The sequence below is a fragment of the Labrus mixtus genome, chromosome 22, assembly GCF_963584025.1.
Source record: "Labrus mixtus chromosome 22, fLabMix1.1, whole genome shotgun sequence".
Classification (NCBI taxonomy): Eukaryota; Metazoa; Chordata; class Actinopteri; order Labriformes; family Labridae; genus Labrus; species Labrus mixtus.
In genome coordinates this window covers 15,001,180-15,028,707 of record NC_083633.1, presented here as the reverse complement: position 1 = coordinate 15,028,707, position 27,528 = coordinate 15,001,180, and the positions used below count along the sequence as shown (strand labels likewise).

Genomic DNA, 27,528 nt, shown 5'->3' with positions numbered 1-27,528 from the left:
AAACACATTAAGCTGGCGTGTCGCCTCAGGGTGCTGCTGAAAACAGGCTGATGAGTGTGTAAGACACTATCCTGGGAGTGCTAGCAATAATTTAGAGCGACTTCTGTGACCTGATTGCTCAGCTTGTTTTAACTGGGGTACGAACCATTATACTCTTTCTTCATCATCTACCAGAAAAGAGACTTTTTCATTTCTTAAAGTAGGTGTCTGACCTTGTAACCACTCTGACATATTTCAACAGGGACATGGAACACAGTAAGAACCAAAAGAGGCTTGTTTCTCCTCTTTAACAGGCTTCAAATGTACCATTCTCACTGTAGCTTAAATGAGCTTTAATTGCCCTTATGTACAAGAGCATTAACCCTTTAGACACCACAGCGCCATGAACTGCCAGTTATATATTTTAATACAGCACCACAAGCTCCTGTCTTTTTTTTAAAATCCTCTCTTAAATCATTTTGTACTTTGGAATAGTGTTGTATGAGGTACTATTCAATAGTAAGGGAATTAGCCACAGGAGATGCCGGTCTGCATGGCCCCATTATTTAGAAGCCGGTTGGAGCACTGACACAGACACCAGGTTATACATCACTGCAGACGTGGCCAATTTGAACACATAACTTAGCTAATTTTAAGAACTACCTAAAAAAAAAAAACATGTTTGCCATATTTGGAAAATATGGTTACAGTGCATTATAAGACACTTTTTTAGCAATATTTAGCACCAGACACCAGAACCAGTACCAGAACTATGCAGACAGATGAACAAAATACATTCATACAAGTACTTTACAACTGGCAGAGCTTCTGAGCAGCTCGGGGTGAGGGGCTTGTAAAAGGGGCTTACTGTACACCACAACACCTTTTATCCATCACCTCACAAGTCGGTGGTTGACCAGGGGAGAGGAGGGGATGGGAAAAAGAAGGCAGGGAGAAGAAGACTATTGGGACATGGCCTATATCCACTTCCACGGCCCCAGCAGGAGTGAGAGGAAAGAGGCGAGACATTCGAAGAGGGAAGATGCGTCAGCGGGATTCACTTGTGGGGATTGGACCTGCTCTGCCTCTCCACTTTATCCATCACTCAGAAAATAAGAAGTGAAAAGTGGAGTGGACGAGAAGAGGAGTGTATGATCATGATGATGATGATGGTGGGATTGATGGATTGATGTGTCCCTGGGAGAGTCGGTGCATTGCAGTTATTAGGGGACTGAGAAATGTCATCGGGAAGACTGAAGGGGCAATGACAGCCCTGAGCAACCTCAGGCTGTCCAATATGTACTTAGCTTTGAAACGGTTCAAACCATGGCAGGGTCAGCGTGACATTTCCACTGCTGATGGAAGCCTTTTTGAGTCACATGGTGCTGATGCCGTTTTTAGAGACCTTTGACTTTATTATGAAGAACTTCTCAAGCTAAAGCCCTTTTCACACATGCACTACACTGCTGAAAAGTTTGGGGTGAGCTGCATGTGTGAATGCAAACTGCCATATTTTACACCGCAGCTTTACGCAAACTTTTCCTGCCAGCCTCCTATTACAACGTCTGCAAGAAATCACTGTGAGCCGATGTGCGAACACGGCAGACAGTAGTCTGTAACATTCACCTCAAGCGAGTAGGCGTGTACATTATGGAAGTTTATCTGAGTTTTGCTGCTTTATATTCATTGATATTAACAGACATTGTCACTATTACAGAAGACTCCTTCTCTACTAAATCAATCAGAGTATTTCGAGTTGTTAGAGCGCATCAGACAAAGACAATCTTGCCGTGAAGTGCATGTGTGAATTCCTGAAAAACTTGGGGCCTGATCATCTTGGAGTTATCTAGAAATTGTCAGGAGTGCATGTGTAAAAAAAAAAAAAAAAATCCTATTCTAAGATCACTTTTATAATAGAGAAGTGTTTTATTTCCAACCGTATAAACTTCAGCTTTCACATAAGGTGAAAAAGCTTTTCTGAGCAGCTGACATGAAGCAAGCCTAACCTATAGCTCTTTTGGTGGAGAGCGGTTTCATGAAAAGAGGACGGAGACAGGAGTCATAGAGATCAAAAATTGCACTGAGGTTTAACTGGGAGCATCAGCAATGCAGCACCGGAGCATTAAAAAAGTTCAAGGATACCAGAGAGGATGCACACAGTCCGAGGGATCGTTTTTCTTCGGCTTTTGCTCCTCATGTTTTTTCATCCTCATTCCCCAAAGTCTCCATGAAAAGTCACATATCCTATTTCTACCTCTCTTTTTTGACACCCCCATGCTGAGCTCACCATCCAATGTCTCCTCACTCCCTCTCTTTCCACACCCTACCCTCTTTTATTGAAGGGGTTTCAGAGAGATGTGAGAGTAGCTCAAAGTGATAATAAAATGTTCTATGTTTCTCCAGCCTCTTACTCAGGAAAAAAAAAGTATACATTTACAGTTTCCTTTTTGCGCCTCCTTTATGCGATTGCAGTTTATCAAATTCATGCAGTAAGCAAACACTTTTTATGCAACCCTCGAGCTGGCTGTTTTTTTTTTTAAAAGGTCTTTAAAGTTTAGGATGCAAAGGAAGCAAACGCACACAAAACACTAACTTCAGAGAAGAATATATCTACTGAAAGGCAAAGAAGGCTTGTGTGCAACACAACAAAATGCACACATAGATGACCAGATTTAAAGTTGCTGTGTTGACATTAGAGTTGCTTTACTACGTTAAAGCTAAAAAAACATGGGCTCTGTAATATTTCATCCCAAAGTAAGACTGTAAGACACTAGATTTAAACTAATGTGTGTCGACAACCAGGAGGGAGTGCACTCCCTTGTACTTGATTTTAAGGACACTTTTCTTCCCCTGAGGCCACAGCAAATAACCTCTAAAGCTAATATCTCTGGTTCTGGGCTTTTGGGGGTCGTTCTTCGCTGCTGCTACAGCATACACCAGCGATTTGGTCTTAATTTGACTGGGGAGTGCTTCACGGTTGCCGTAAAGCATTCCTCCAAGTTACTTTAGGGAAAGGTTTTTTTTCTTTTATATTTATTAAGTGGAAAGTGCGAATGTAAAAAAAAAAAGAAAGAAAAAAAGAAAGGTGTCAAGAAGATATTATTTGTTAGACACCTAAAAGTGGCTCTGCTTCTGCTGCAGTGCAAGGAGCAAATTTAAAAACTCTGCAAAAGACATCAAGTGGTGAACGCAAAAAGAAATGACCAGCTTCCCCTAAGCGCTGAAGCCAGGGTTGTATTCATGCTGGATAATGTCTGCATGTCATGCTGCAGGATTTATACCTTCTCCTTTTTTTAGTATAAAGAGAAGCAAGGACTTTCAAAGGAAGCAAGAAGGTCCAAATTGAAAGATATTATATTAGAGGCCAAAGAAAAAGTGCCATTTTTAGACCCCTTTGCCACTGGTTCACAGCTTATAAAAGCCATTTCAAGGCCTCACCTTGGCGACAAATTGCCTGTCCTTCTGGTCCAAATTGGCGGTGGGTGCCACGTAGTCCTTCCAGATGCGGACCTTGCGCTCTTTAGCAGATCTGGACAAGACAAAAAATGCACCATCGTGAGTGGTGGCGCTCAGAATCAGAGATATTAGGACACAAAAAGCTGAACTGAGTGAATAAAAATGATTCATTTGGTGGTAATAAAAAAAAACAACTACAAACACTCATTACAGTGAGAAGAAGACGTTTGATTTGCACTATTATCTTCCACACTGAAAGAATCTTAACACACTTTCTATATCAATAAGATCTTGTATGAAATCAGACACTTTTATGAAACAGAATTGTAAATAGATTGTGAAATGTTTCTCTATTAGCAGAGTTGAATCACGTATAACTTTAAATAATCTAGATTAAATGCTTTATCAGTTTATCAAGAATCAACATGGCCTAAATTGCTGAATGTAATTCTTAGTTTGAAGAGTTTGATGTTAAGTAGCTACTTGGATCAAAGTAATAGAGAGAATTCCCTTGAAACAATATGTTTTCTGTGTAACTACAGTTCCGTACCGTTCAGCAGCTCTGAGTTTCTCGGCTCCCTGTGTGTACACAGCCATGGACCAGTCCACGCAGCGGGCAAAGCCTTCCTTCAGCAGCAGTTCTGTAATGTTACCATTCTGAAAAAACACACAGAAACAGGGACAATGAGATCAAAACTGAGACAGAAAAAGCTGAATCAAGAAGACATTCCACCACAAAGTGGGTTCTGCCTCCTCAAACATACCGGGTGCATGATGGTGCCCAGTATGATCTGGTTGGGGCAGCTCTCCAGGATGATCTGAACATCTCTCTGCAGAAGACGAGATTCAGTAAAGAACTTGGCCTCTGCTGCGAAGGGCTCTGGTGATTCTGTGCCATCCGCTTCCCGCTTGAACGTGGGACACTGAGGAGAAGAAAACACAAATGTGTCAGATTTAAATACTTTTACATCACACTTCAAAGTAAAACACACATCTTGTCTTCTTTGATTCCCAGTTGTCTACCTTTATAATCTTTTTCGTCACTCTCTAAATATCCCTAAATTGTTTTATTTTGTTTACAACTGTTGTCCTCTTTTAACCGATGTCACCTCTTCCTCCTGCTATCTGTATTCTCCCTGGAGTGTAGCACAACACCAGACAGATACACAAAAGGCACAGACGACAAGCCTTTGAACGACGAGACAAAGAACACCTTGAAATGGAAGTAATATCTTCAAGTGGGAGATGAAACAGATTAGTTATCTTGAGTGGGCCGTTGGCAAAGCCGGGCTTGGTGAAAGGGATTGATGGGAAAATTTAGCGGAGCGGAAATGACACTGGTAGAACAAACACAGACTTCGAGGGGAGACAAAAATGAGCCGTTGGTTGTTTCAAGTCTTCTTTTCTGAAAGTTATCACAAGAATGGGCTGTCAACATTTGAATACTGTGTTATTGTAAAAATAAATTGTAGAACAATAAAGGAGTTTAGAAGAAACGTAGAACGAAGCCCTTTGATATACAGTTGGACGTTTCTGCATTTATTGGCTATTTTCGCGTTTCTGTGCTTCCAACTTAAAGCGACAATTTGTCAAACAAAAGAACCCATGGTCCAAAATTTCCACACATCTGGTAGTGCAACAAGACATTGGCAGTTACCTTAACTCCTGACAGCATGACAGTGACCAGGTAGTAGTCTGGGAGCAGCAAGGCACGAACAACACTGCCGTCACGCACATGCTCTATGATGGCTGCAGGGGAGAAATGGAAGAGAATTTAGAAATGCATGAGAGGACAGAGAGTTCAAACAAAACTATATTCATACCAACATCGAGCTCTCGGTTTAGACTTAATTATTCTGAGGCAAGAAAAAGCGTATATCTACCTTGCAAGTGCTATATTTCCTCAAAGATGTGTGTTTAGTAAACACATTATGTGAATCTCTCATGAGCGCAAGCCAATGAATATCTGAATGTATTTTATCATAATCCTCTCTCTTCATCCTGGGAGGATAGTTGGGACATGTACTTTTTTAGCAATGACCTGCGATACACTCAGCAAGTTCAAAACAATAACAACTATGATCTGCCAAAACACGACCAAAGTGTTTCACTGAGCTGTGGGATTGAAATGTCTCCTTTAAGGATTTCTCTCTAGTGCCATTCAAAGAGGAGGAAATCATGGAGTGTGCAATTCACTTTAAGTGATTCTCCACCCAAAAGATTTATTCAACACACTGAAGGCTTATTAAGTGGCTGGGGGGAAAAAAAAACTTGTCTTTTCCCTCCTCACAGCATAAAAACATGTCTGCTTAAATAAATGAAGGCTGATATTTGAGATTTCATAACATTTAAACACTAAATGTAAAAAGAACCTTTGAAGCATCTTGCCAAAAGATTCACTTCTCAAACAGTGAGCCGATGGATGGACAGACGAGAAGTGCAATGAGAAAATTAACGGGATGTTTTCACACTTTTCCTGTTTAATAGGGCTGGAAAATCCCACGGTAACACACGATAAGATACAATATGATATGTGATGTGTTGCCCATGATAATATCACAATACAGTGATTCTGCAATAATTGATATAGTGCAAGACAATTAAATAATAAGAAACCACAACATCTGATTAACTTAAAATGTCCAATGTCTATAAAAAGGTTAAGTTCAGGTTTATCTCTTATAACACCTTTTGTCAACTCTTAACTTCTTCTGAACGCTATCCTATCTTATATTGCCGTCTTCTTCTTCTTTCATCCCGCTGTCAACCTCTTTAGCTGTTTAACTTCTGTTTACCCTCTTTCCTGCCATAAGCTTCGCAGTGAGAAGTCATGAAGTAGTGACACTACGAGTTGAATTTCAGGGGAAATATGTTCCGTTTGATAATTGTATGACTGGAGCTAGAGCTACGATATATTGCTGTATTGATATCTGTCCCACCCCTACTGTTTCAAACCATTTCAAACAGCATAAACTCAATCTGGTAAGCACCTTTCAAGGCAAGTACTCGATACTGCAAAGACAGATTTTTGAGTATCTCTTCAAAGTTGCGACTTTGTGAAACATACAGTATAACGTAGGCCTGAGAGGAGGTCAGTTTATTTGGAAAGCTTTCAAGTTACAACATTAAGTGTTCACTCCAAAGTAATACCTCTCTAATGTTGCTCATGACCTCTCAAGTGCTTCAGGAAATTGAAGTTTTGAGTCTCCTGTGCAAGAGGCATTTCACGCCTAAAAGGTATTTTGATGTGCTCTCTCAGACTCTATACGCCTTCTTTCTGTTTCCAACCTGTGTGAATGTATACAGCTGTTGAATGTGTTCCAGCATAAGCCGGAGACAGAGAAATTGGTATTCCGGTTTTCAGCTACAGCAACTCGATGCACATTTAAAGCTCTTCAGTTGGATTGCTGCCTCCAATTTTACAACAACCGTTACTGCGGCTCGTGAAGGGTAAGAACAAGAAATAAAAGAATGAAAAAAAGCCTCCCCCTCTTCATTTTCCCATTCAATTAAAGAGAAGTGAAATGAGCTGAGCCACTGCTGGCAGCAGTCGCCTGGAAATGAATTGAGTGGCACCATTACACCTCGTGTAGGGTCAGAGATGAGAGACCAGAGAAATGAGCCGGTGGAGTGGTATTACATGCCCTGAAGAAGATGTTTAGAACTAAGCATCTTCAACCATAAATAAAGCAAACAATTTGTATTGTTTTTAATGAATGATGAATGATTTAATGAATGATAGTCTTACATAAATATACAGCGTGTTTTCAACCCCATGCGTCTATCCTAGGCAAAGCTTTATCATTACCGTTAATAGGTTTCTGGTGCAAGGAGTCAACAAAGTTGCGTGGATTCTCTATGGTGTACTTGAGGTCACGGATGGTGTGTGTGCCGCTGCCCTCGCTCCACATGCCCTTCTTTGAAGCCTTGGACTGGTCCTCCAAATCACAGAGTCTGGCCTGGTCTGGACTGTTAACACACACACACACACACACAAAAAGGCAAAGTTTATGACACAATAAAACAAGAGGAGATAATAAACTTTTGCAGTACTTGAAGTGATGAAAGAAAAAACTGTTTCCAGAATCAGATATTGACTCATTTGTTATTTTTTTAGCATCTGTAAACTTATTGGTGCTGTCTTTCACAAGCGGTGTAACAGATGTAAAAATCTTTGTACATGGCACCCCCCCAGCTTTCATGCACCTGTAACGGCCATCTCCTCAGGAACTTAAATTCAGCCACATCGTGATAGCTGAAAACCTTAAGATGGGCAATTCATTTCATTCGATTTGGGGGACATTTTCATTTTAAAGCTTAAAGTAAGAAACCAAAAATGTAATCTCCACAGTAACCTTCATTCAATGGACTTCTATGAATTGGTTTAGCAGCATGAAACCTTCAGCTGAGAGAAGTGTCTATTGAACTTTCTCAGGTATCTAAAAATGTAATTGTTGGATAACTCAGCTGCTTTGAACCTGTTAAACTAGGTTACAAATACATCTACAACTATCAGATGTTCTTTGAGTGCTTTAAAACTCCAGTGACAAGCTAATAGAGATATAATGTTTCAATATAATAGCACCGTTAGCTCTGCTTGTTAACAAGTTGCAATTAATTCTAGACGAGTCAGAGAGAGAGGCTCAGCGAGTGTACCTAACGAGCAGGAAAGCTTTTGATTGTAGACCCGAAACCCTTGTTAGCTTTAACATGTTCTAATTGCTCTTCTCCAGGGTGTGTGAAAACATGAGCCACCCAAAGCCTTTTCTCAACAGGCAGAAATCCGCTGAACAAGAATAACAACAAGATGTAGCTGATACGAAAGGTCTTTTAACTCCCATCATGAGAGGTTCGTCACAATTCATCAAGCAACAGTTGTAGCTTCTTGGTTCAGCAAAACCGTCACAGGTTGTTAACTTTGGCGCCTCAAACAAACGTTTATTAAAAAGTATAGGAGCGTTCAACTATGGCTTTGGTAGGGCTCCAGCTTGGTTAAATTAAGTGCTTATTTAAGAGCTGTTCCTGACAAAATGCACTCTCATTTTGAGTGGCAACAAGCTGACCACAAGATTATAACAGCCTGAAAAAAAAACACTATCAGAGCGTTTTGTGAAGAGACAAAAGACTGGGTTTGACAGCTCCTTTAAAAGCAACCACGCAGTCGGCTACAAACGCCACAATTAATTCCATGCTGCCTCTCTAAATTGCCCAGCCTTAATGCTTTCTGAGGGCCCTTGTACAAGTTTAATTATTTATAACTTCAAATGGCCAACAGGCTTTGTTTCTCCAAGAAGCAAACGCTGCTCAATTGATAGTGAAGTGGCGATAGTGACTTGAGAGGCAACAAAGTAGGTCTCAATTAAAATGCTACACACATATACACACACATGTAGCTTTTCCTCTCGCTGTGTGTTCCTAATTGGGCTTTTGGACCGGCGCCCAAAAGACGTCGAGTTTGCTTTCCGCTCTGATTTAGTCGCTAACTTCAGATTGAATCGAAACAGTTTCTTGCTTACTGAGCAACAACAGAGGAACTTTCTGTAAGAAGTCAATTGTGTTTAAGCTACTTAGATTTTAAAGCGCTAAACAGGGAGAGAAAGCTTCGAAGATAAAGAGTGAGGGGAAACCAACAATGCAATCAAGGAGAGCAGACACTGTAGAGCCACAGGATTAAATGGAAAGCAACTCCCAAGCAGTGAGTAGTAAAGATACAGAAACAGCTTCATGTGTGGAGGAAGATGATAGTGAACCATATCCCCGAATAGACAGGTTTCTTTTTAGGTCAGCAACTCCTTCCAACCAACACATTGCTTTAAATCAAAACAGATATCGATGGGTAGAAAGTGCAATACTGAGCAAGAAACAAAAAGGGCCAAGGGAAAGAAAAACTTTCCAATTCCCTCATATTTGAACAAGCTCTAGGCTTCATCTTTCATCTCCATGTGACTCCCTTGTGCAACCAAAAATACTTTCAAAAAGGCACAAAATGTTGAACCTTAGCACGCCTTTTAGAGCTCAGTGCTGTACAGTTTGAAGAGGGTGTTGGTATCCCAGTGGAATTGACAAGAAGGCTTCTCTTAGTGAGTGGTAGAATAATCGCAGTTCATCCCCTAGACATTAACATCCTTTTGCCAGCACTCCTCTAGGAAGGAGTGGGGGGCTCTAAAGTTGGACTCTATGTAAATGGAGTTCCCCTCTGCTTCAGTGAGTGAGGGTTATATTATTATATCAAGTCAAACCCCTTCCTGGAGTTTTCAATTCTGAATGTCATTAAATCTGACCTGGCCAGTACACTCCAGCCATCTCAGTCCGGACAGACATTGTTAAGATAAGCAGTCTGAGTGATGGAGTTGGAGATGCAACACTGAGTAGGAGAGATTGATGAATGTGTCTGTATCAATCACTGAACAGTTCAGCACCAAGGACAGAATTGATAAGGCCTGATCAAGTTAAAGTGAAAGTCAGTCGTATAATGAAGCCTCAAATAGCAGTGTTTCCCACACATAGACGATACCTGTTTGACTTGACTCAAAATATTAATTTATAATTTTTTGACTTAAAATAAAGTATCATTATATCAAGTCTGTAAATATGACTTTGACATTACTATTAAACATAGTACTACACCATGCAACCATAGTGTTCATATATGTTATTATACTTTTGTTACTTTTTTTTTTCTTATCGCTAAATCTGTGTTTTTGCAGATCTTGTGCAACATGAGTAATGTGCAATATATGTTATGTTGTTTTGCATTGGTATGTGCCTTTCTGTTTACATGTGATTTTTTTTTTCTATTGTTATTTATTGTTTTGATTCTATTGGAAGCAGCTGAATGTTTGGTAGGACTTTGAATCCAAGACAAATTTCCTCAAGAGGACAATAAAGTATATAGTATTGTATTATTAATATAACCAGGGGTTAAATCAGACACCCACAGTGTGTAACAGAGGAGAGGTGCAGGTTTGAGTGTTGTTCAAGTGTTGATTGTAGAATGGAGGGAAGTACAGTGAGCAGATTAAAATACTTTTTTATACATACACTAAAATAAATTGGTCAATAAAGATAATTAACATATACACACAAACCAAGGAAGACAACATTTTGCTTCTCATGATATTCAAAGCCTGGAAACATCAATAGACAGAAGTGAGCCTTAAATCCAACTTGTGATGAGTCATGTTGTGTTTGAGACAAAGAATCGTGCCTCACTGCCTGTGTGTTCATTCTTGCTCTAATAAACCAATGAAAACCAGCCCCTAACAACTGTGCCCCCAGCCTGCTCTGGTGCACTGCTCAACACAGCCCCGGCACTTAAATCTGTGAGTTTTCCCGAGCTGCAGTGTACTTCTTCTTCACATTTAACTGCACAGTCCAAAGCCATCATCATTATAATAACCCCCATAATTATGATCATATCATTGTTAGTGTAGTGAAGAGGGGGCAATGATATTGGAGGCTAGCGTAGCGAGCGGGAAAACCATGGCCTGAAGTCCTCTCTGAGTAATGGCCCTCCCCTTTGGCCAAATGATGCCTGCTTACACTTAAAGCATCATTTACATTAGCGCCTGTTCTGGGCCGTTTCACAGAATGCTTGAAATGGGTCATTAGAGGCAAAATATTCACATCATCATCTCTGTTCATGTTGGAAGATACAAATGTAGCAGCATGAGTCAAATTGCCTGTAATGTGTGTGATGTGCAAATACTGCCACTGGGGGGATATACAGCACTTTGTCTTATAGAGTAGGGTGTGTAAGTGTATTTAGGGGATTACTGCCTGAGGGCAATGTGGCAGAAAAGGACTACAGAGGGACATTGTTGTAGCAGCAGGGTAATGCTGCCACCATCTGGGACTCTATGGCTCCATCTCAATTCTCTGCAGTCAACCAGTTAAGGACTTATGCATATCTCCCTGCAGATTTACCAGTGATGTGCTGCTATAAGCTTAAGCAAGCAGATGATTACATCATGTTGCCAAAAGTGATTCCTGCCTCTTTGTGTGAAACAAAGAGTGCAGTTTCAAACTAAAACCGACTCTGACGGGGTAAAGATTACTTCAACCACACTGCCTGAGCAAACCGTTATGGAGGGAAAGCATCATTTCAGGGTTCATTCAGCTTTTCCAAGGTCAACTTAAAGCAAGCACTTTCAAGCTTTTCCAGTACCTTAGAGCTGTGGTTAATAAGATATTTATAAAAACAAACACATATACTCAAACTTGCCTCCTAATCATATTAAAAAATATATTATGTTTTAGCAGCTCTTTTAATAAGGAGTATTTTTTCAAAGATAAAATATTATTCATATCCCCTCATTAACATGTCATTTGTTTTCATATAGAAATTTCCTTTATGTTGCAACTCTGCGTGTGTGTCTGTGTGTATTTATATAATGAATAAAATGTTCACCTTTATAAAATCACTTTGAGGCATTTTATCTGAAATCCAATCACTTTTCAAACCTTGAAAACACAATATTCAAGCATTTTGAGCAACCGTAGGAACACTGTCACACACGACATCTGTGCATGCCGTGTTTTATTATACAGATCTGTATAATAAAATATAAATATCGGCAGTGATTTTCACAATCAGTGCATCTCTATAAAAGGTAGTATTTGCATTTGTAACTGTACAAGTGCAGTGCAGTTCCCCTGCATTGAAACTATTCATCTAAACTAACAGCAGTACGTTACAGGTAATAGAAGCAAAGTTTCTCACTTGTTCCCTCTGATTCCTTCCCTGCGGACTGTGGCAAGGCCTTCGTTCACCAAAGCCTCTGCAATGTTCTCGCCTGTTGTGTCTAAAATGACAGGAGAGAAAAAAAAATAGGGCTTTTATATTCTTGTTGGTTACAATTACACAGCAGTTAGTTCAGGTAGGTTGATTACACAACAGGAAACAATGAGTGCTGCTACTTTGGATTGGATGAACATTTAACCATGCAAAATCGTTTTTTGCAGGTGTGTTGATTTTACGATTGACTACGTGCAATCTTTGTTAAAATAGCAGAAAATAACCTGGCAGTGGGGTCAACCCTCCTGACACAAACTCTGAAGCGTACCACCACCAAACCATCAGAGTAAACAGAGTACATAACTAATTCTGGACAAGTCACAAAACAGCAACAACAACACTTTAACAGTACAACCTGATGTACCCTTGTGAACTGTTGCTCTGTGTACAAGATATTGCAGAAATTCACTGATAAAACACAAGTTTACTTGAGGTTGATTCAACTGATGATTCAAATTTAAACTCTTAGAGCCTTATACTGGCAAAGAATAATAAAAGCAACATTTATTAAATGTGTATTCCTTCCCATCCATGATGACATTGTTTCAACCAGTTTGTGATTAAGGAGTGAGTCCACTTACCTCGTCCCAGGTAGACCATGCCATACTCTCTACCCAAAGCAGTCTTGATTTCCACAGTGAAGCAAATTTCTTTGCCAATCAGCTTCTTCCGCAGGAACTCTCTGGCTTGAAATGCGTATGGCTGCAAAAAACAGAAACAGAAATGTTCACTTCAATAGGGTGTCCAATCAGAAAACTTACAAGGATAAAATTACAGTATGGTCATAGTTAGTTGGAATTGACATTTCAAAAAGTTTTCTTGAGGCTATTCCCTCCATTTTGTTATCAAACAAAAGCCCTAAAATAACAATTAAATCAGAATTTGTGTTACAACTTTAAAAGTTCACAAGAAAACCTAGTTTCAATGATAAAAAAAAAATCAAACATCAACATTCACCAACACAGGGATATCACAGTGTGTGCTGAAAGGCTGCTAAGTAAGACCTTGTTCTGCCTTTGCCTAACACAGACAAACACAAACAAACAAACACAATGGGATAGACCCGCTCACCTCGTCGGGGGTGTCCTTGGTGTCAGGCTGGGCCTGAGCGGCTCTGCGGGCCATGGCCCCAGCTCGGATATTACTGAGATTGATCTGACGCTCCGGGGGTGGGCCACCTCGAGGCTGACCCCGAACAATGATGGCGCAGCCTGACAAGACCTGGAGGCATGACGATAATGACTGTCAATGGGTGAAGACGATTACACAACAGTACAAGTACTGGCAACTTTGGTTATGCAGACAGATCTTCAAACAGTATTATTTCAATATTAAAACACACTTCAGACACCTGTGGGGAGGGAAGAAATTAGTGGTAGCTTTCAGTTTCTTTTCTCCGACAAAACATGCACTCTGGTACACTCGGTAAACTGTTGTATTTGCATTTTCATTGCAGCTATGTCAACCTGCTAAGCACAACTGGTGAGTCATTCAGGACTGATTGAAAACGGTTGTAAAAACATTAAGGAAAACACCAAGTAAGGAGATCACATTTAAGTTGATGTGTAGGTTGTTGTTCAGAAGCAAATAACTTGACAATGTCCTGAATGACAGCAAAGTAATTATAAATAATTGAAAGTAAAAAATATTAATAGTCAAATTACAAAAAAGCTGGAAAACTATCACAGATTTGAAAGCAAGTACACACCACATGTTGCCATGGGGACACATGTCATTCAAACGCGAAGGTGAGATCACCCATCTGATAACGTAGCTAAATACAGGAAGAAAAAAAATAGATAACCTACTCTTGGGTTTGACAACCATGGCATTTACACGAATCTGAGTAAACACCTTTTATCTGTGGACTCTCCACAGTGTCTGTTGGGAGCATCACCAGGGGCTGTTGATCTAAGATGTGAGCTAGATAAAGTCTTTCATCAAATCACCACCATTCCCCTTCTCTCTGACTCAGTCCCGCACAGCATAGGCTAGACAGAAAGTTGTAATTTTTATACACTGACCAGGCAGGGGAAAAAGAGACACTGAACCACCATCTCTGTTTACAAACTGGAATAGATATATTTTTTCCCCAGCAAAAGAAATTCAATTGTAGTGTAACACGGATAAGAGTCCATTTGAAAATCATTCTTACAAAATTAAATCAATGTAACTAATCACACTAAGATATTCTGTAATTAAGCCTTCACAAAACCCTCAAATCCTTTGATAATAAACCCACAAGAGGATTAACCTATTCACATATCTTCTTCTCAAGGGAGGACACATGTGCTAACCTGTTTACCACATTTCTAAAAACAAACCTTCTGCAAACACCTGGAGACTAGGGTTATTATATGTCGAGTGTGGTCTCTTGATAAAGTAGCTACATAAGAAGATAGATAGATAGATATATAGATAGATAGATACTTTATTGATCCCAAGGGAAATTCAAAGCATCCAGTGGCAGGTTACAAAGACGTACATGACATCAAATATTTGTTACAAATTAAACAGCAAAACCAACACCCCCCTCCCATCCCATCCCTTACATCTAAAATAGTCTAACAACAAATAAAATCTAAAATAATTTCACTAAATATCTCTGTACTTAGATGTGAAAATATGTTTCTTTCATGGTGATCTACTGGGCAGCTTCTTCCATGCGTTGACCGTCCCACCCTCACCACACATACTGTGCAATATTAATTTTATATTTCTGCAATATTTTACATTTCATACTGTGCAATATTAATTTATATTTCTGCAATATTTTACATTTCATACTGTGCAATATTTATTTATATTTCTGCAATATTTTACATTTCATACTGTGCAATATTTATTTTATATTTCTGCAATATTTTACATTTCATACTGTGCAATATTTAGTTTACATTTCTGCAATATTTTACATTTCATACTGTGCAATATTTATTTTATATTTCTGCAATATTTTACATTTCATACTGTGCAATATTTATTTTACATTTCTGCAATATTTTACATTTCATACTGTGCAATATTTATTTGATATTTCTGCAATATTTTACATTTCATACTGTGCAATATTTATTTAATATTTCTGCAATATTTTACATTTCATACTGTGCAATATTTATTTGATATTTCTACAATATCTATTTATATTCTGTTATGCTACTACCTGTAAATAACTCCTACCATACATTGCCCATCTTACCTGAATGAGAGTTCCTTTTTTTATTATTTTTTCTTCTTTTGTTGTTTTTAGCTGTGGATGCTTGTATGTGTGTGCACTTTAAGGTGAAGCCAAATAATTTCGTTGTACAATTGTATAATGACATTCTATTCTACTCTATCTATTCACATGTCAAACAATGCGGGGCATAAACTGAGTAAATCTGCGAACTTTATCTACATGAGTAAAAGGTTAACTTGCCCTGAGAACAAAGTGCTAGTCAAATGAAGAATTCAAATAAGGTGAAACAGTATGTGGACGAAGACACACACACACACACACACACACACACACACACACACACACACACACACACACACACACACACACACACACACACACACACACACACACACACACACACACACACACACACACACACACACACACACACACACACACACACACACACACAACTAAGATGAATGGGAGATTATAGGGGCAAGAAAGCTTCAGCTACGTGTCAGTTTCCCGTGGTCGGTTTAAACCAGCACACTGAGGAAATGCCCCGACTGTCTGATTTGGGAATTTCTGAACACATAAACCAGCATGACCTCTTCAGAGTCTTCAATCATATATACTCTAATATGACTCAAGGGCATTTCTAAGAAACTCTAAGAAGGGGGGAAAAATGAAATGACACAAGCAGAAACTAATGACGTTAGTTTTCTTTTTTTTGCAAAGTTGTAAAGCCTTTTACCTTTAAAAACTAAATGACTAAGTTAAAGTTCTCCTTTCAACCCATGTTTAGCGACACAACAGACCACGAACTTTGCTCCCAGAGTCAACACTTTCCTGGACACTTAAACGCCACTGAGCTAACTAGCCTTTAGCTGGGAAACTAAACATCTGTTAACATTAAAACCTCCCAAGTTACTAAATGTAAATCACATTCGTTTCTAACCAACATAGACAGCAGTTCGCGTAAACATAATAAACCTCTTACGAGCGTATTTTGCACTGGCGAATGCATTTAAAACACTTTTAAATGTCCACTGATTTCACAGCTAACAAGGCTAACATCAGCTTTATAGCAGGTTAGCAGCTTGTTAGCTGACATGCTGTCGCTGCCAGGTGAGCTTAATGTTTGTGACAGGTGACAGCACCTTTATGCCAACTCGTGCAATCAGCAGATAATTGTACAAAGTCGTCAAATGCGTTCAGTTGTAATTGCATGATAACGGAGAATAGTCTTTATTAGCACGTAGGGTTTACGAAGCTAACTAGCCGTATCCACACACTCACGTATTCACATGTTTAGTTTTCCTACCATTTTCACAATTCCTCTTTGCAGAGGAGCAGCCGGAGCAGTGGCTGACTGTGCGGGTGCTGAAACTGATGCCATGTCCACCGGTGAGAGATAAACGCCGTAACCAGGTAAGGGAGCAGGGACCCTGAAGTGAGTGACTGTTCTACTGAAAGCCAAGAGAAAAAGGCTGAACACCGATCAACACACACGTTATACCGGAAACACACTGTGCCATGCATACACACACACACGTCAAAACCGTTCCGGGGCTGTGGGAGCAAGAATGAATGGGAGCGAATGGAGCAGCGTCTGGACCCGCCTAGACAAATTGAAATAAAGCCTTCCGGAGCAAGAGCTGCGACACGTCAGCATAGAGTTAACCCAGCTAATGCTGCATTCAAGGGCGGTAAGAAAGTTGCATTTTCGTTCAAGAACTATAGAAACGTCACAACAAAATGACAAATTAAAAAAAGTAAAAATTCCCCAGCTGTGAAATAAAAAACCTTTATTGACGTCACAATAAATTTCAAGGATATTTGTTGTAATCCTGTACATTTTAATTAACATCTTATTTTTAGTAGCCTATTTGTAATGAACTGTATTGACAACTTTCCACTTTTAATGAACACGTTTATTACTCAATCAGAAAATGTTTGCTGCACACACAACCCTTTTATGCTGCATTCAAGGGGGGTCGGAAAGTTTCATTTTCGATCAAGAACCACAGAAACGTCACAACAAAATGACAAATTAAAAAAGTAAAAATTCCCCAGCTGTGAAATAAAAACCTTTTGATTGTTGACGTCACAATAAATTTCAAGGATATTTGTTGTAATTCTGTAAATTTTGTATCTTATTTTTAGTACCCTATTTGTAATGAACTGTATTGACAACTTTCCACTCTTAATGAACACACATTTATTACTCAATCAGAAAATGTGTTGGTTTGCTGTTTGCTGCACACACGACCCTTTTATGCTGCATTCAAGGGGGGTCGGAAAGTTTCATTTTCGTTCAAGAACCACAGAAACGTCACAACAAAATGACAAATTAAAAAAATAAAAATTCCCCAGCTGTGAAATAAAAATCTTTATTGACGTCACAATAAATTTCAAGGATATTTGTTGTAATTCTGTACATTTTAATTAACATTTTGTATCTTATTTTTAGTAGCCCATTTGTAATGAACTGTATTGACAACTTTCCACTCTTAATGAACACACATTTATTACTCAATATGTTTATACCAAGAATCAGAAAATGTGTTGGTTTGCTGCACACACAACCCTTTTATGCTGCATTCAAGGGGGGTCGGAAAGTTTCATTTTCGTTCAAGAACCACGGAAACAACAACAAAACAACACAACAAAATGACAAATTAAAAAAGTAAAATATTTATTGCTCAATATGTTTATACCAAGAATCAGAAAATGTGTTGGTTTGCTGCAGACACAACCCTTTTTTGATACATTTTTCATTTTCAATGAGTGATACATTTGACTGCAATTTAAAAAAAAAAAAAATTATTTTACCTTTATTTTACCAGGCAAGAATTGCTTGAGATCAAATGACCTCTTTTTCAAGCAAGGCCTGGCCAAAATGGCAGCAGTAAAAAAGAAATATAAGACCAACCTAAAAAGAAAGCACAGACATGAGAAAAAGAGACAAATACAGTCCAGAAGGTGAAGAAGAAGAAGGAGGAGGAGGAGGAGAAGGAGGAGAAGGAGGAGGAGGAGGATGAGATCATGTTAAACAAAAACAAAACACAACACCACAATACACACTAAAAGAACAATTATGTGATGATGATAAAATACTATGCAGTGAAACATTTACACACTCCAAAATTAGCCATTAAAAAAACTTGTGAGCCGAGTTTTAAAATCATTAATAGTGATGAGTTCCTGCAATTTGGGTGTTTTTTGAAGACTGTTCCATGCGGAGGGAGCAGAGTACATGAAGGCCCTCTTCCTAAACTCAATACGAGTTCTGGGGACTGTCGTAGATAGAAAGTCCAGAGAGCGCAAACTGTATGATGGATTTGATTTAAAAGTGAGGTAGGTGCAGAGGTATGAAGGGAGTAGTCCAGTAATTGCTTTATAAATGAAGGTGTACCAGTGAAGAAGCCTACGAGCTGACAGGGACAGCCAGCCTACTTTAGAGTACAGGGTGCAATGATGGGTGAGTGACAGTAGGATGAGTTTTCTTGTTATAACACTTCTTACACAAGACATGATCAGCAAATATGATCAGTTAATAACTCTTTCCACAAGTGGAAGTGTACATACCTTGTGTTATCCTATTATTGTATTTTTTCTCCCTTTATTTAACTGATGTACATATGTTTGATTTTTAACGTCTTGTTATTTTTGATAATTATATTCCTGTTTCTTGAGCTGTTGTGACAAAAAAATTTCCCCCATGGGGGATCAATAAAGTTTATCTTTATCTTTAACTTTAAAGAGATAAGACATATCACTTCATCCACAGGGGGTCACCAAATTTAACACAAATGGAAAGTTCCTCACAGGAGCTTTAAAAGAAGTTATGTTTAATGATAATGCAAGTGTCATTACCTTTAGATCTTTCCTGTAAATGTAATTAAGTTTTATTGAACAAATAACCATATGTGACCATTGCATCACTTCTATCCATGTATCTGTGTGTATACAACAAATCAAATTAAACATACATACAAAATAAAAAAAGTAAATGTGGAAACTTCGCCCTAAGCATCACATGTCATCGTAAATGTCAACTCTGGCACATTTGTAAGATAGTATTTGGGATTTTGCTCATATATTGCTGTCCATTATGTTTGATCTGACTTTAAAATATTAATATGACTGCACTGAGCCTGCAAAATTCAGTTCCAGATCTATAACAAAACATCTTCCATTGTTATTTGTCATTTTCCAACTGATAAATTATTTGTTATTTCTATCTATCATTTGAAAAACAACATTAGCTATTTATTTTACTGTTTTTAGCCACTCATGTATTTCAGATGAGAGATGTAAAAAAATAAAATAAGATGAAATAAAAACATTGTTTAACATAATATTTGACGTTTGTTTAGCATTGTTTTTCTGTGTTTTAAGTTTCAGTTTAAATCCATAGATGGCAGTCATATTTTTACAAAACGCATTCAAAGTAGGTTTGAATCAGAATCAAGAGGAGTTTTCTTGACCACGTGCATAGGGGTTATCAGAATATAATATGGTTTGGATTTTTTTTTAATTAAAGAAAGGGAAGGTGTATAAAAGATGAACTTATTTTCATACATGGCGTAATTACATAAACACGACGGTGGAATATTTGGACATGTGGAATATTTGGTTTTGTATACACAGGTTCTTTAGGATGCATACAATGTTGAATGACTTCCAGTTTGAGTCTTCGAGTCTTATTTAACCAAGTGAAAGAATATTGTCCAACAACCAAAATTACAGCTTTATATGTCGACCCGTCAATAAAGAATAAGACACGGTCATATTGAAGGGCAGATCATTGATTAATTTATCTATCCTGCTGCTGTCATTTGCGCATCAGGTTACGGACCTGAAAATATACAAGTTAAGAAGTTAAGGGACCGAAACAACTTCTGCTTAAAAAATGAATACACACAAAAGCACAGACAAGTTAATTCAGTATAAGAAAAATACAAAAAAAGGACGAATAAAAAACTTATAACGTAGTGTAGAAATGGGCCAGATTGTTTCCATGGAGACACCTCCGTTGCGCACAATGCACCTCGATGCGTTTTGGAGAGGTTCGGAAACCTTTTTACGCGGATGAAGTCCCCACATTTCTCAACACTTAGACACATAATAATGCGCAAATAAATCTGTTTTAAGCACAGGACAAACACATGGAACGTTTCAGTAAGCTCTGTACTTGTTTTTTGGCCCCATTTTCCAACTTATACTCCAGCTCCCTCCTTTGGCGAGCTCAGATCAACATTTACGCACAGCGAATATGTGATACTATCTTAACAAAACAACCTAAGTACCTTGATTAACCTCGTCTGGCACACACTGTACGTGTAATAAAGTACCATAAATAAACGACCACATCAGCTCCCCCGTAATAAATAAAAAAAAAGCTTGCCTTATTTGTCCTGTGTCTCGGTTGGCAAGGAGATAATGGTGTCCAAAAATGGCTATCCTCTATCCACCCTGGCTGATTGTACACAGAGAGGATTATCGTCCACTAACTCGTGGTTAATATATAATTTGGGCCATATGGCATTTTAAAATCTCAGCCTTTATTTCGGTGCCACTTCGATCTTTGTGGATCCAACTAATGATATTCAATTAGTCATTAAACAGGTGAAAAGACGAGCCTTGTGTGGATTTTCACATAGGCTAATATTTGCTCGTCAAATATTTCCCTTTGAAACGTTTACAGCGCATTTTTATCTGCTGGCTGCCCAAAGAACATCTGTGAGGGTTATTTTAGCCTCCCTCTTCTGGATAAACGAGGTCCCCCAATTGGCTCTTTCCTTGCGCCCATGCACGAGTCTATTTGTTCACGTTTTGAAAGAAAATGTAATAAAGAGAGACTGGGTGATGGATTTATGATTGATCAAAAGCACTTTACCATATGGCAGTCGTCATTGGCGCAGATTTCCAAATGTTTGTTTTATGAAAGGAGGCCAGAGAGCCTTTTAATCTGAGCCACTTAACCTAGGAAAGGATGCTCCAGTCACGTGACATAAGTCCCCCCTCACGGCTTGAAAGCATACCAGTGTTGATCATTATAGTTTCTCTGAAAGGTGGAAGTTGTACCTTTTGTTTTTTAAGGATAAAAGCTGAAAGATTAAGGAGTAAATTGTGTTGCACTAAAATAAGAGGGGTCTGAATGAGACTGAAAGCAGCCACTGCGTAAAAGGGAACCTTGTATGACACTCCAACTTGAGTACGTGCACTGGCTGATCACAGCAGTACAAGTATATTTTTGTGAACGAGAACACTACTTTTGAAAATTTAGAGGTGGAAATATTTGTTGTGTCACAGAGAACATGTGGTATATATTCAAGAAATGTTTTTCGATGCCTTCATTTCAGCTTTCTGGTGCAGCAAAGCAACGTCTAAATATATTTTTTATTCACATTTACAACAAGACGTTACAAAGATTATGATGAGCACGTGCAACTCAGGCAGTACGTTTATTGTGGTAAGTGTTTTATAAAGTCTAGACTGCTTCTAATAGACTTAAATACGAATTACGCATGCATGATTAATAATTACTAATCATATTTATCCATATCCCAATAAATAAAAGTTACAGTTACTTCCTGGAGAGAGTAATTTGATATAATCTTTATCATGTTTATTTATTAATTGCAAATAACTCTTTGGAAAATCGAATCACAACACAAGATTAACGTGTTCTTATTTAGAATTGACCGTCCATCTGAAGCCCATGTTAAATCTGCAACTCCCCCATGCGTTTTTTTTTCTGAACCAAGCATATTGACATTACAGGTAACACTCCACCTCGTCATGTTGAGGTCTGCAGATCTATAAATTTGTGCTGAGGGGCGTGATTCCCTTCATTGTCACTCCCCACGGATACGCAGTTACCTGGAAAATTTTAAAACCACAAGGTGCATTTTCAAGATACATCATTTTCGGGTTTTTTTCATCATCAAGACTTGGAGCAAGAAGCTATGTGTGGAGCAAACGTTGATCTGCCAAATCAAGGTAAATGTATAACTTTATTACACTGCACTTTTACATTTGTATTAGATCTTTAAACGTAGTTAAACCATCTTTTACGCACCGTCAGGGGAACTATGTTACACGTTGTATGTTTGGATACGCAATTTAAACTTATTTTGAATGTACATCTTACAATAGTGTAAACGATGTTTCGAAAAGGTTGTGGAACTGTAAACCAGCTTGGAGGGATGTTTCTCAACGGCAGACCTCTCCCAGAATCCAAGAGGAGGAAGATGATTGAACTGGCCTCAGAAGGAGTCCGTCCGAGTCAGATCTCCAGGATACTGCGAGTACGCAAAAATACAACTTTTTAGGCAAAGTATTAAACCAATTTGCTCAGATTTCTTTTTTAAAAGTTGCCTAAAAGGTTTGTTTTTCTCGTAGACAGGTTACTTTTGATTCACAAAAACATCTCAGTAAGTTTAAAAAGTAGAACACCTTGCGTATTACAGGTGTCCAATGGCTGCGTCAGTAAGATCCTGAGCCGGTACAGACGCACGGGTCTCATGGAGCCAAAGATCATTGGTGGGAGCAGGCCTCGGCTTCTCACCCCGGGTGTCATCTCCACAATCATCCAGTGCAAAAGGGAAAATCCAACCATTTTCGCTTGGGAGATCCGAAAACGTCTCGCAGAAGCTCGGATATGCAAGGCCTCCAAAGTCCCCAGCGTGAGTGAGACTTTCAATTTTGCTCGTCTGAAGCGAAACACTTTCCAGTATTTAATGAGACATTTTGCACACCCTGTTCTCCCAGGTGTCGTCTATTAATCGGATTTTGAGAAAGATCCACTTGGATCACGGACCGATGTGCATGGAGATCAATGCGCAGAACATGACTGGGCAGGGTGAGTCACCTGTAATATGTGAAAGAATGAACGATCTGTAACCTCACAATGATGACCATTATAAGAACCACAGTCACAAGTGTGCAAGGACAAATGCATAATCCAAAAAACATTTTTCATGAATACATTTCTAATTCTGATTTTCTATACATGATTTTTTTTTTTAATGAATGCTAGAATTGTAGAAATAAATATATTGTTTATTTAGATAAGTAAACAAAAACAGAGGTGAGTTTAGTTGGGTCTATCCCCCTTCATTTCCTTGGACTTACCTTGTCATGTGTTCATCATGTGCGTATCTGCAGATTTTGATTCTTTCAGCCAAGAAGAACTGAATGAGATACAGATGTTTGAGACAATTTGCAGCAACGACCAAAAACCTAAATCTGTCCACCATCGCAACCGCACCACCTTTACCCCTGAGCAGAGTACTGCACTCGAGCAAGGTTACTTCAAATCTTTATATGCTCACACAAGTCTCAAAGCAACACAATGCTGCCATGCTGTTTATGCATAGACTTAAAACTCTTGTGTCTCTCCTCCAAATCAGAATTCTCTCACAGCCAGTATGCAGATCTGTACATGAGAGAGAAACTATCAGTTGAGATCAGAGTTCCTGAGGACACCATCAAGGTAGAATCATCGATTTAAACCATTAAAAAAAAAAAAAGTCCAAAAAGAAGAAGAAAAAAGTAGTTCTGCTAACAAGATGCCTTTGTGTCTCTTGAAGGTCTGGTTTTCAAACAGACGGGCTAAATGGAGGAGGGAGGCCAAACACAGGAGCAGCACGCAGAGTAAGTGTGTCGATTTGAATGTTATAGTCAAGGCCTATAGAAATAATAACAAAAAAACACCTGAATAGCAATGGGAAGCCTTCCAGCACATTTGCATTCACGTCTAACAATTACCTGATCAAATATATTTCTCCACAGCAGCTTCAGATCTTCAGAAACAAAAAGCTTTTGTTCCTGTGACTCCATCATCGCAACACAGCGTCACATCTCAACAGGTACAGTTTGAATGAACTCTTTGTGAGAGAACCTTGATTACTTTCTTATAGGCTACTCGCTTGGCTCAATGAGTTCATATAAGAGCCAAACTATTTTCACACAAATTTGAAAGGAAGCCAGTGAGCCAGTAGATGTCGCCCTCGAGCTGCAGCACTAAACCAAAACAAACTGATGTTTGGGCGACACCTCGGCTGTTCTGAAGCCCCCCCCGCTCTGCTCCAGCGACACACCTCGTACCCCTCTAGGCTATGTTATTCTCCTTTTCTCTAGTACCTGACTAAGACAGCTTTATATGCAAGGCCATCCCGCCCATGTAAACACGACTCCAACAACAGTACAGCTGGGGGAACTCACCGTCTCACTCATTGTACAGAGGACATACTTACATTTCTGCTGTATTTATGGGTAAAATGTCGCACATTCTTCCTTTAAAACTACTTTGCTTGTTCAGCATGAGAGATTTCTCCATGTCTCCCCCCCTCCTCTTCTGTCTAGTTAAAGACTGGTAACAAGGTGATGCCACGTTTTCCTATACTAATCAGAATAAGCCAACAGTTTGAATAAAATCTGACAAAAGCTGGAGCACTGATTGGCCTCACCTCGCCTCATCTTTGGGAGACAGATCAAGCACGTTTTTCCATCATAAAACTCTAAGTATATAACACCTACGGATGCTTTTTGGACTCATTTTTTAGTTTGATCTGCCGAATGCACATTTCGTGTCACGGGATAATACTTTAAGCAAACTTGTTTGGAGGTCTTTGACATATTATAAGTAATAAACAAGTATGTAAAAGCGCCTATGAGGAACTTGTGGTTTATGTTGATTTTGGTGCCCCCTTGTGGACAAAGTTGTACATCACATCTCTTTGTCGTTTTTCTGACAAAAAAAAATCTCTTTCTTCTTTCTTACAACAGACAAACAACATTTTTGACAGTGCTGTAGATTTCCTAGTCTGACACTACCCATAGGAGGCAAAGAAAAATACTTCATGGTGTTTGATTTTTATGATCATTTCAAGGCAACAGGAGTGTCGAGACTCTACGGTGAAAACCCAGCGGCCTCCTCTTCATACAACACAGCTGCCGGGAGGCGCATGAATAGCTTCTCCTTTAAGACACACACAGGTAAGACTATGCAAAAATCTCTTTTGGAAAAACAGTGCATTTCATTGACTTTGTAGTGTTTGATTTTCTCGAAATCCTTAAAATGCTTAACTATTGTCTTTTCCCTGCTTGTTATAGGTGTAAATATGAGTTAAGCTGTATAGTATCTGGCTTTACTTTCATTTAGTTAAAGAAGTCAAGCTAGGCGATTCTGTTTCAAACTTTTCAACATGATCTAGAGTTACAACATTGTTTGGCATCTGCATTCCTACACAACAAGAAAAAAAAGCTTGCACTGATGTGGTCAGTAATTACTTTCCATATGTCTTTCCATGAAACACAATTCCTGTTATTACTATATGGGATTTGGGAGATGATTGAACTACCCCGTCAGCCTTGCTTCAATTTCAGCCAATAACTTATAATTTCATGACTATTTTTTTGCATTTGTGAACATTATAAAAGTATGACATTGATGTTGATCTAACATTGTAATTGCTAGTGCAGATGTTTTACATGTTGTAAAAAAAATATAGTAAATGTAAACATCTGCGGCTGCTTGGAAGGCATGCATGTGAATGACACATTTTGAGATTCTTTGGTTTGGATGATGGTTGTGATCAGCTAGACAATTGTGATTGATGTTGTGATCACAGGAGAGTTGCTTCAACATGTTGTTCCTACACTTAGGAGTCCTTACTTGACTCTTGACTGCACATTTCCTTCAACACAGTTTAGAAACGTAAACTGTTTATTTCCTCCTTTCTATCTCTTGTACAGATATAGGGCAGTGTGAGCATCTAGTTTCAGTCCCACCTGCGTCCCTCCACCAGTCTAACAACATGATGGTCCCCCCAATGCCAGAAAAGACTCCATTGTACCTCCACAGTGATAGATACAATTTCCCATTGGTTCACCATCACACAGCTACAAGGACATCCCTGCCTTTACCCACTGAGACAATAAGAATAGAGCATCCTGTGATGCAGTGCTGGAACCAGAAGGGAGCTTCTTTCACATGGAACCAGTTCAACCAGCCGCCCTGGACCCTTAATCCACATACTTATCTGGAGTAAATGATCACCCTATTTCTATCATTAGTAAACAGAAAAACAAGAAATATTGTAGATTTTTTATCTGTATATTGTCACCTGTAATGTTTATGTCACATTGCCTTCAAAGAGTCCAAGACATAAAGTAGCATTCTTGCAAACTCAGCTATGTTAACATGTCTTTTGTTAATTCATGTTTGCTGTCCCTTTAAAAAAAATGTTTTATGTACAGGATTGAATTGCATTTCTTATTGGAGCACAAGCAAAGGCTGTATTTTGAATGCAACTCAATCTCCTGACTGGAGTGACACTTTTTGACCAGCAGAGGGCGACAGAGATCAGGAGTTGCAATTTCCTCTCATCTGCTCATTATCTTTTTTTTTCCTTCTAAAATGCAGTGCAGTTTCACACATCACTTTCCCCCAAACCCCAACCATGAGTAACAATTAAAAAGGAGTAACACAATTCAAGACCACAGGTATAAATCTATATTCAAGTGCTCTTCTGATGTATCTCAAATTTATCAACAAAACTGACCCGAAAGGAAGACAACGTTTGTGCACCTTTACAAGACAAAAAGTGCTATATAAATCTGGACAGTGATCATGGTTTACAACTTTTTTTAGAGGTTTCGATGGATTTGTCCAGTTCTATGGATATGGGTTTCCAGGAATGATAGTAAAGTAAGCCAATGTGTGATAAATACAGGTTCTGCTTGAAATGGTGTCGATTTTAAGGGGTGTTAATAGAGAGTGGAAAGGATATGTGTTCCTAAATTCCTCTGGATTCTCCATGTACCTGGTCAGTGATAAAGTATGATAGTGACATAAATCATAGCTCCATGGATCATTTAAGGTTACCACTGGGTAATATGGATGTTATCTCTTTTATAGTCTCAGGATTGCTATTTGTTTAAGAGCAAGAGTATTTGAGGGCGCTCTTCCAACATTTCTTTCCATGGGGAGACCGGTGGGAAAATCTATAAAAGCATAGCTTCAAAAAGTCTAAACATGACCTGATATCTGCTCTGCTTGGTATCAGTTTTTATGAGTGCGACAGGGCAGAGGCATTGAGTTCCTTCATGTCCC

At 38.8% G+C, this 27,528-nt stretch overlaps 2 protein-coding genes across 2 annotated transcripts in view; one reads left to right on the top strand and one right to left on the bottom strand.

The window, feature by feature from the left end:
- Positions 1-17,030, bottom strand: part of snd1 (staphylococcal nuclease and tudor domain containing 1) — a 167,226-nt gene extending 150,196 nt beyond the window's left edge. Inside the window, exons 1-9 of the mRNA XM_061029798.1 lie at positions 16,723-17,030; positions 13,304-13,453; positions 12,814-12,934; positions 12,158-12,239; positions 7,244-7,404; positions 5,093-5,184; positions 4,200-4,358; positions 3,986-4,092; positions 3,418-3,508 (exon numbers count right to left, since the gene is read on the bottom strand). Of these exons, the coding sequence (XP_060885781.1) occupies positions 3,418-3,508; positions 3,986-4,092; positions 4,200-4,358; positions 5,093-5,184; positions 7,244-7,404; positions 12,158-12,239; positions 12,814-12,934; positions 13,304-13,453; positions 16,723-16,797 (1,038 nt within the window). The 5' untranslated portion in view covers positions 16,798-17,030. The remainder of the gene's footprint in view (positions 1-3,417; positions 3,509-3,985; positions 4,093-4,199; positions 4,359-5,092; positions 5,185-7,243; positions 7,405-12,157; positions 12,240-12,813; positions 12,935-13,303; positions 13,454-16,722) is intronic.
- Positions 17,031-22,211: 5,181 nt separating this feature from the next.
- Positions 22,212-26,994, top strand: pax4 (paired box 4). Its single transcript, XM_061029808.1, has 10 exons — positions 22,212-22,409; positions 22,587-22,717; positions 22,880-23,095; positions 23,181-23,271; positions 23,577-23,717; positions 23,822-23,904; positions 24,002-24,065; positions 24,207-24,280; positions 25,304-25,409; positions 26,169-26,994. The coding sequence occupies exons 1-10, from the start codon at positions 22,376-22,378 to the stop codon at positions 26,462-26,464; spliced, it is 1,236 nt and encodes a 411-aa protein (XP_060885791.1). The 5' UTR covers positions 22,212-22,375; the 3' UTR covers positions 26,465-26,994.
- Positions 26,995-27,528: the final 534 nt, after the last annotated feature.

What these genes read in the sequence shown, in the direction of transcription:
- pax4 (XM_061029808.1), top strand. Translation starts at nt 22,376, where the DNA reads ATGTGTGGAGCAAACGTTGATCTGCCAAATCAAG. An exon ending in AGGCCTCCAAAGTCCCCAGC is followed by an intron (nt 23,096 to 23,180) that starts GTGAGTGAGACT and finishes CTGTTCTCCCAG; the next exon opens with GTGTCGTCTATTAATCGGAT. An exon ending in GCAGAACATGACTGGGCAGG is followed by an intron (nt 23,272 to 23,576) that starts GTGAGTCACCTG and finishes GCGTATCTGCAG; the next exon opens with ATTTTGATTCTTTCAGCCAA.